This window comes from Littorina saxatilis, linkage group LG17 (genome assembly GCF_037325665.1).
Source record: "Littorina saxatilis isolate snail1 linkage group LG17, US_GU_Lsax_2.0, whole genome shotgun sequence".
Taxonomy (NCBI): domain Eukaryota; kingdom Metazoa; phylum Mollusca; class Gastropoda; order Littorinimorpha; family Littorinidae; genus Littorina; species Littorina saxatilis.
Genome location: NC_090261.1, coordinates 71,631,179 through 71,640,418, shown reverse-complemented (window position 1 = coordinate 71,640,418; position 9,240 = coordinate 71,631,179). Strand labels below are relative to the sequence as shown.

General features: G+C 45.0%; 1 protein-coding gene across 1 annotated transcript; it reads right to left on the bottom strand.

Annotated features, from left to right (window-relative positions):
• Nucleotides 1-503: 503 nt before the first annotated feature.
• On the bottom strand, nucleotides 504-3,599 carry LOC138953061 (uncharacterized). The gene is made up of 3 exons (XM_070324834.1): nucleotides 3,403-3,599; nucleotides 1,559-1,715; nucleotides 504-663 (listed from the first exon to the last, which is right to left on the bottom strand). Exons 1-3 carry the CDS (start codon nucleotides 3,590-3,592, stop codon nucleotides 564-566), a joined length of 447 nt encoding a protein of 148 aa, XP_070180935.1. The 5' UTR covers nucleotides 3,593-3,599; the 3' UTR covers nucleotides 504-563.
• Between the last annotated feature and the right edge of the window lie 5,641 nt (nucleotides 3,600-9,240).

Below are 9,240 nucleotides of genomic sequence, written 5' to 3'. Positions count from 1 at the left end.
AGGTATTTTAAGTAGGCCAAGGCTGTTTTGATTTAAGTACGCCAAGGCTGTTTTGATTTAAGTATGTCAGGGTTATTTTTACAAGTACGTAGATCATGTTTTTATATTTAGTCAAGTTTTGACTAAATATTTTAACATCGAGGGGGAATCAAAACGAGGGTCGTGGTGTATGTGCGTGTGTGCGTGCGTGTGTGCGTGCGTGTGTGCGTGTGTGTGTGTGTGTGTGTGTGTGTGTGTGTGTGTGTGTGTGTGTCTGTCTGTGTGTGTCTGTGTGTGTGTGTCTGTGTGTGTGTGTGTGTGTGTGTGTGTGGTATTCGGGGTCAAAACTGCTAAAATGTAACACATACGGTCTTAGCTGTCATATATTAGGAGCCGGTCCATATTAGGAGCCCTTCCCCTAAACACATATATCACAGGCATTTCGACTCAAGGTCTCATCAGACAGCACCAAAGAAACAAAATGTCAATCTTATGCTGAGAAAAGTTAAGAATCTCTCACTACGGACTTAAATTGCACAGTCGATTGTTTGTACTGCTATCTTTGAGCTCAGATTTGGTCAGTGCTAGCTGGTGTCATCATCAACTTCCACAACAATGTCGGTCTGCACGCTGACTGATTGAAACTTCTTCCTCTGGCTCTTGTTCAGCAAGTAGATGTACAATCTGCAACAAGGCAGATAAATACTGAAGCAATCAACCAGCGTATCTTATCTTCTGATACATGTTCAAACCATCGAAAGAAAGATGTTGACAGCTAATTAGCCGATTAACCTGCTCAAATAGTCATTTAGAACTTAAGTAACTGCAAGCGACTAGCCATTAACCCACGTTGTATCGTTGCCAACCGACCAGCCAACCCGTAAACTTACCATGTTACCGAACAAATAAACTACGACTAACCTTCGACTAACCTACCAGAAAACTGACCAACAAGCCAACTAGTTCCGTCTAATTACCCCCCGCCCCCCCCCCCACTTCCACCCTAACTGTCCCAACCCCTCCTCCACTTAGTCTTCCTCCCTGTCTGTCGTGTCATCTACGCATGCAACTGATCTTTCGCAATTAGTCTTTTGTTTGTTTGTTTGTTTGTTTGTTTGTTTGCTTACCGCCCAGCCGACCACGAAGGGCCATATCAGGGCGGTGCTGCTTTGACATATAACGTGCGCCACACACAAGACAGAAGTCGCAGCACAGGCTTCATGTCTCACCCAGTCACATTATTCTGACACCGGACCAACCAGTCCTAGCACTAACCCCATAATGCCAGACGCCAGGCGGAGCAGCCACTAGATTGCCAATTTTAAAGTCTTAGGTATGACCCGGCCGGGGTTCGAACCCACGACCTCCCGATCACGGGGCGGACGCCTTACCACTAGGTCAACCGTGCCGGTCGCAATTAGTCAATCAAACCATTAACCTCTGACATTGAAGCGCCCAGAAACACTAGGATAATGCAATGAAAATCGAACGAAATCATAAAATGTATTTCTTAAACTGGAAACTAATGCAAAAGACGTAGACACAAACAAACAGAGAAAAAAATGTGTAAGATTCTTACAGCTGTATAATGACGATGAAAACCCTCGTACTCGCGACAATGAGAAAGACGAATCCTTCCATGAAGGGCAAGGTCGCCTCGTAGATAGGGGTGAAGGCCATCTGCGCGGAGCATTTGCAGACACTCTCTATCATGGCAATCCAGGCCAGCAGGGTTCCTGTTAAAGACAATGATATATAGATATGGTGAAATCTGTGTGTGTGTGTGTGTGTGTGGGGGGGATAGACGTGTGTGTGTGCGTGTGTACGTGCGAGCGTGTGAGCTAGCGTGCGTGCGTGCGTGCGTGCGTGCGTGTGTGTGTGTGTGTGTGTGTGTGTGTGTATGCGTGTGTGTGTGTGTATATATGTGTGTGTGTGTGTGTGTGTGTGTGTGTGTGCGTGAGTGTGTGTGCGTGTGTGTTTGTGTGTGTGTGTGTGTGTGAGGGGGGTTGTCTGTGTGTGTTTGTGTGTGTGTGCGTGTGCGTGCGTGAGTGTGTGTGTGTGCGTGTGTGTTTGTTTGTGTGTGTGAGGGGGGTTGTCTGTGTGTGTGTGTGTGTGTGTGTGTGTGTGTGTGTGTGTTTGTGTGTGTGTGAGAGAGAGAGACACACACACACACACACACACACACACACGATCAAAGAGAGAGAGAGAGACAGAGACAGAGAGAGACAAACAGACAGACAGACAGACAGACAGACAGACAGAGCAGTGTATCTGTTTCGGATGTCCTCAGACCTTGTCTGTCAGCGGACACCATCCGGGACATCATGGAACGAAGGGAAGGGGAGATGAGGGGGGTGGCTATCCCAGCTACATCGCCTGTGCAACCAAAGTCACATGTCTAAGAATCAGTTGCACAAGATGGCAGAACCAACCACGGCAAAAAGCATCAAAAATCGTACGCGAGAAATCAGAAATAAGACGCAATGCTGTGCAACACTACGCACGAACGGCTTGAAAGCAGTTTTGATAACAAAGTGTGGTACCTTAGCTCGAACTGGTTTCTTTTTTGTCTGCATTTTGTCTGCATTTCATAGCAATGAAACTAATGGCACGAGAAGGGACCTTACTTTCTTTCAGTCTTGTAAACCTCAATGTACGAGTATTATCAACGTTATTGCGGTCTTGGTTAGGGTCTAAATTTGAGTATCTATATATTTTCATGTCTCTCGGTCCATAAATGTAACTTAAACTGTGTCAAATTCGCCCGCTTTTAATGTCCATTTGTAATATGACTTCGGGTTATTTGAGTTTTGCTTCAAGAAAGCTTGGGTTGTAATCCGTGGATAAAACGCCTTGTCTTAGTTCGGCGCTATGGCGGGGTGGTAAGACGTCGGCCTTTTAATCGGAAGGTCGAGGGTTCGAATCCCGGCCGGGGCCGCCTGGTGGGTTAAGTGTGGAGATTTTTCCGATCTTCCAGGTCAACAAATATGCAGACCTGCTAGTGGCTTATCCCTCTTCGTGTGTACACGCAAGCACAAGACCAAGTGCGCACGAAAAAGATCATGTAATTCATGTCAGAGTTCGGTGGGTTATAGAAACACGAAAATACCCAGCATGCTTCCTCCGAAAGCGGCGTATGGCTGCCTAAATGGCGGGGTAAAAACGGTCATACAAGTAAAATTCCACTCGTGCAAAAACACGAGTGTACGTGGGAGTTTCAGCCCACGAACGCAGATTAAGAAGAAGAAGAAGTTCGGCGCTATACCTTTAATGAAGATAATGCTATGTTGTCCCAATCTTGAACTCACAGACAATGCAAAAGGTACCTTGATACCCAAACTTTCTTGAAGCAAAACTCAAACGACAGTAGTAAACATGACCTTACTTCGCCGTACAAATAAAAGTAAAAGTGAGAACACTGACTGAGATAAAGCATCAGCGTGCTGGTGGCCAGACCAGTTATGACGTCACCCGTGATGACGGAGAGGCAGCCTATGATGACGAGTCCCGGCGTGACGACGACGTTCTGCAGTACCTTGATGAGGCCCAGACCGGCCAGTTCCTGCACCACGCCGCTGATCGCGCTTCTGATGCCGCTGGTGAGGGCATCCATGCAGAACGGTTTCTCCATGACGTAAACTAAAGTCCAGATAACTATACGAACAAAAAATGCCACAGACTAACCAAACATCCTCTCATACGATGATTGCAGAATGGAAGTCCACCCCGTACAGACCTGACAGCTATTCAACATAAATGCCACAGACAAACTAAACATCCTCTCAAATGATGATTGTAAAATGAAAGTCTTCTTTTCGCTTCTTCTTCAATCTCTCAGTTGCCAGGAGACTGAGTATAGGCATGTCGAGAAGATGACCATGAAAATTAGCCAGTTGGCGTACTGAAACGTCTTTTCTTGGCTCTTGTTTGGCAAGTTTACGTACAGGATTAATAAAAGTCTCTAACAAGTAGCTACAAATCACTCATTCCGTTGTTTAGTTTTTCTTTGTAGGCTACGTGTTTGGCATAGCTGGCTTATTATGAGGGTGAACTTCTCGAAATGTCTATAATCATTTGTTAACAGTCAGAATATTTGAAATAACTGGTATCCAATCAACTCAGAAAACACCCAAATATTGCGTCCCTTGTATCCAAAACGTGTGCCAGATAACTCAGTTAACTCAGCCTTTCACGGCATAGACAGGGTTCTAAATTGTTTGGTTTGGGTACGAAAAATGCAGTAATTTGTATTAACAAAATTCAAAGTTTAATGCACTGCTCACCTCAATAACTCCATACAAAGGAAAGGTCACAAGGAAGAACGACAACAACCCCAGTACTAGAAATGTCCTCTGGTACGGATGATCCTTCAGAACGAAAAGTCCCAGCATGCGCTTTGCGCTCTGCAAAGGTGAAGAAGCGCCGCTCTTCCGGTCACGTGTCACAGTTTCCGGTAAAAGGACGACGACGACGAAGACACTAACGAGCAGAAGAGCGGCAGCCATGAGCGATGGGTAGAGGAAACCTGGAAAGAAACAGAGCAATCCTGACTTTAACATGTACTTTAATGAAAAGGCTTGTCTTCGTATTTGGCGTTGTGTATTTGAGAAAATCCCACGAGTGAAAAACGCAGTGTCATTGCAAAATGCTGGCTTATTTCATTTAAATGACAATATTCGTCTTTGTATGGATTATAAGGCAGGGTATATTTGAGAAAATCGCACGATCTAAACGCGCCGTGTAAACCGAAAATCCTGACTTTATTTCGCTTTAGTTGTATCTTGAACTGTGCACGTGGCGTTGTATATTGAGAGAGAAAAATGTCATTTAAACCGATAATCCTGACCTTATTCACTTTAAAGACAGTGGTATTCTTTGTATTTGACGTTGCATAGCTGAGAAGATCACATGATTGAATGACGAAAGAAAGAAGAAAGAAATACACCAACAACAAAAAAAAAAAAGAAAAAGGAAAGTGCTAAATGAACAAGAAAGACAGAAGAACAAGCCTTTTTGCCAGAGTAATCTCTGTGATTTCAATGAAAAAACAAAAACATTATAAAGTATCAAATGCAAAGCTAAGAAAAAACAGATACATGCAGATGTATCTGTTGCAAGAGAACATAAGTTCTACTTGTATCGTCGATAAAGATGCTGACAGCAATGCTCATTGCTGCCGTGCTCAAGGTTGTCGTCGCTCCAATGATGGCCATTCCCATCGTACGTTGCTTGTCTCCCTTTGTGATGTCTGCCGTGTAGGCGTAGTAACCCAGTGCAATACCTTGTCGGAAAATGAAGGTATGTTAAGAAACCCAGTGCTAGTGTACTACCTTGTGAAGAAATAAAAGTATGTTGAATAACCCAGTGCAATACCTTGTTAGAAAATGAAGGTATGTTCACAAACTCAGTAGAGGTGCAATACTTTGTGAAGAAATCAAGATGTGTTCAGTAAACCCAGTACAATGCCTTGTGAAGTTATTGAGGTATGTTCAGAAACCAAGTGCAATACCTTGTGAGAAAAAAAGGTTTATTCAGTATCCCAGTGCGCCTCGTTAAGAAATGAAGGAAAGTTCAGAAACCCAGTGGCAGCGCAATACTTTGTGAAGAACTGGAGGAATGTTCAGTAGCCCACTGCAATACCTTGTAGGAAAAAGAAGGTATATTCTGCTGCTACTACTCCCATAAACGTGCAAGAAGTGCCGGGCGCATTGGCCTTGTGGATAAGACATCGGCCTTGTGGATAAGACATTGGCCTTGTGGATAAGACATCGGCCTTGTGGATAAGACATTGGCCTTGTGGATAAGACATTGGCCTTGTGGATAAGACATTGGCCTTGTGGATAAGACATCGGCCTTGTGGATAAGACATTGGCCTTGTGGATAAGACATCGGCCTTGTGGATAAGACATCGGCCTTGTGGATAAGACATTGGCCTTGTGGATAAGACATCGGCCTTGTGGATAAGACATTGGCCTTGTGGATAAGACATCGGCCTTGTGGATAAGACATCGGCCTTGTGGATAAGACATTGGCCTTGTGGATAAGACATCGGCCTTGTGGATAAGACATCGGCCTTGTGGATAAGACATTGGCCTTGTGGATAAGACATTGGCCTTGTGGATAAGACATTGGCCTTGTGGATAAGACATTGGCCTTGTGGATAAGACATCGGCCTTGTGGATAAGACATTGGCCTTGTGGATAAGACATTGGCCTTGTGGATAAGACATTGGCCTTGTGGATAAGACATCGGCCTTGTGGATAAGACATTGGCCTTGTGGATAAGACATCGGCCTCCCAATCGGAAAGTCGTTGGTTCGAATCCCGGCCGCGCCTGGAGGGTTGAAGGGTGGAGATTTTTTTTTCTCAATTTCCCAGGTCAACTTATGTGCGGACCTGCTAGTGCCTTATCCCCCTTCGGGTGTACACGCAAGCACAAGACCAAGTGCGCACGGAAAAGATCATGTAATCCATGTCAGAGAGCGATGGGTTATAGAATCACAAAAATGCCCAGCATGCTTCTCCCGAAAGCGGCGTATGGCTGCCTAGATGGCGGGGTAAAAACGGTTGGGCTATACACGTAAAAACTCACTCGTGCAAAAACCACGAGTGTACTTGAAATTCAGCCCATGAACGATAAAGAAGAAGAAGAAGAAGTACAAGATGCGAAGACAATGCTTGTGTGACCCCCCCCCCCCCCCGCACCACCCACCCACCCACCCACCCACCCACCCACCCCCCTCCACCCTACTCACCGATGGCTCCACCGCACAATCCATCAATGACGTAGCCCACGTAGAGGGCGGGTAGGCCGAAGTCCCAGTAGATGATGATGGGTGCCGTGGCGTTTCACAGGAAGTGACCGATGATGGGTACCAGCAGCAGGAACCGTCGGCCAATGACGTCAGAGTAGGACCCGAGGACCAGGTTGAACACGATGCCGATTGCTCCTGACACCAGTTCCAGAAGTTTCAGCAGATCTGCCGTTTTATCTTGCACCTGTACCACAGTGGAACCAGCTGTTTAAGACCCCCCAATTTAAGACTACGTCCCTTTTATTACCCTGTTTTCTCAGATTTTCTGTACATAACCTCTGTAAATTTACCCCCCATTTTAAGACTCTCTTCTTTATGACAACTAGTTTTCTCAGATGTTTTGAGGTCTTAAAAAAGGCGTTCCACAGTACACTACTGAGTGCGATACTCAGGTATGAGATGGAGAAGTTGTGAGACAAACAAAAGCCTGGCAGAATGACCCCCTTCAGTGTATATTACTTATATTAACAATCTCCTTACTGACCAGGCGAGTCAAAAATACTGTCCATGAATTATATGACTGACTTGACAGAGCAGGCCTCAGCAAAGGCAGTGCTGCAAACGCTCTTTTCATTCGCCCCCGATAATAATGATTTACCTTTACTGTACTACTCGCAACAACAACAACAACAACCACAACAACAACAACAACAACAACAACAACAACAACACACACAAAAACGAAGGTAACCGCGAAAATGTGAGGGATTCCTTACATTTTAAATTTCTTCACAAGGCTTACGATGTGTATCATTCTCGTGAGAAGTCAAAAGATCTCGAAAAGACGAAATGACGAGGGTGTTAAAAGTAAGGTTAAGCTTGGGCAGGAAATAGGGAGTTAAGACAGCCATTCCAGGAAACATTTGCAAAGAACGGTATTATGAAGCAATGAATCTATTCCTGTTAAGCGTATCGTCACACAATTTGGAGAAAAAAACACCTAGCTAACCCCACAAGTATCAAAACAAAAGAGGGGTTTATTTATGGAACGTTTAATAAATGACGATACAAAGCCCATGGACAATCAAACAAATAAAAATAGCTAGAACATGTTGACATTTTAGTACCTACCTCAGCTCTCATCAGATCCAGATCAGACTTGCTGCCTGAAGCGTTGACACACGGTTCTTTGCTGACGGACTGTCCCAGACTGGCGTTGCCGTATATGACGTCAGTGTAGACTTGATACGTGTACAGCTTCATCACCGGGGCGTGCACCCGGCCGGCACACGACACGAAGAACGCCACTAAAGTTATAAGAGCCATTCGACGTTTTTGGTCCTTCAGGACGTCAGTCTTAGGATCTTGAGATCCCCTCGCACTACTGCTCCCGGGAGAAAGATCTTGTGAATCAGACCCTGATGAAGATCGTCCTTGATCTGGATCTGCTCGGTGTCTTGGACAACCTGGCAGTGATATCTGCCTGGAATACGATCCTTGGTTTTTGAAAGAGTCATCGTGGAAGAGCACGTTTTGGAGCAGGTTCCCTTCCTCTCCTTCTTCATCGTCTGATTCTTGGACGTGGCGCGCCTTGCAGGATTGGTACCCTTGCGGTTGTCGGTCATGGGTGTCGTAGTACTGTGGCTGGTAGATTCTTGAGTGATGTTTGTAGTGCTCTTCAAAGTCTGGTGGAGCGCTGCGAGATCTTGGGGCTTGACGATCGTGATTCAATAGTGGCTGTCTTTCCATCTTGGGGCTTGACGATCGTGATTCAATAGTGGCTGTCTTTCCATCTTGGGGCTTGACGATCGTGATTCAATAGTGGCTGTCTTTCCATCTTGGGACTTGACGATCGTGATTCAATAGTGGCTGTCTTTCCATTTTTGGGGTTGGTCTTTCCTTGCTTTACTTTGCCCTTCCTGGTTGATAATCACTGTTGTAGTTGTGTATATTTTGTTGTTGTTGTTGTTGTTGTTGTTGTTGTTATTATTTAAGTTATTGAGACATCCCAGTGCACTAAGGGATTTAACCCTTAGTGCACTGGGATTGTTTCAATAACGATATTGTCAGTACCGCCATAGAAAAAAGAAGATTCCAAACGCACATTTTGCAACGCGCATTTGAATAGGCATAACTGTGTGGTCAGGTCGTGTACAGTAAAGATCTACTTTTGTGTGGGGTGTCTCAAGTGTGTCGTGCTTTCGTCACACGCATTTTAATTTCTGTTGGTAAATTCCAGTGTAGCGTTAATCTGAACAGTGATGATCTTTCAGAGAGACCTCATTTGAACTCGGAGAAAGGATTTGCGATTCGAAACCTCCAGTCGAGCTTCGACGGATTGACTGTGCGGAGTGACTCCCCTTGAATTGACTCGAAGGACTCGACGGTTCGCACATTTTCAAAACAAATGTGGCATATTTCTCGTGTTGTATCTTCACTCATCGGGGAGTCTGATACTAAATATGAACGGTAAGAATGCTCTGAACCCTACACGTATTATATCCCCA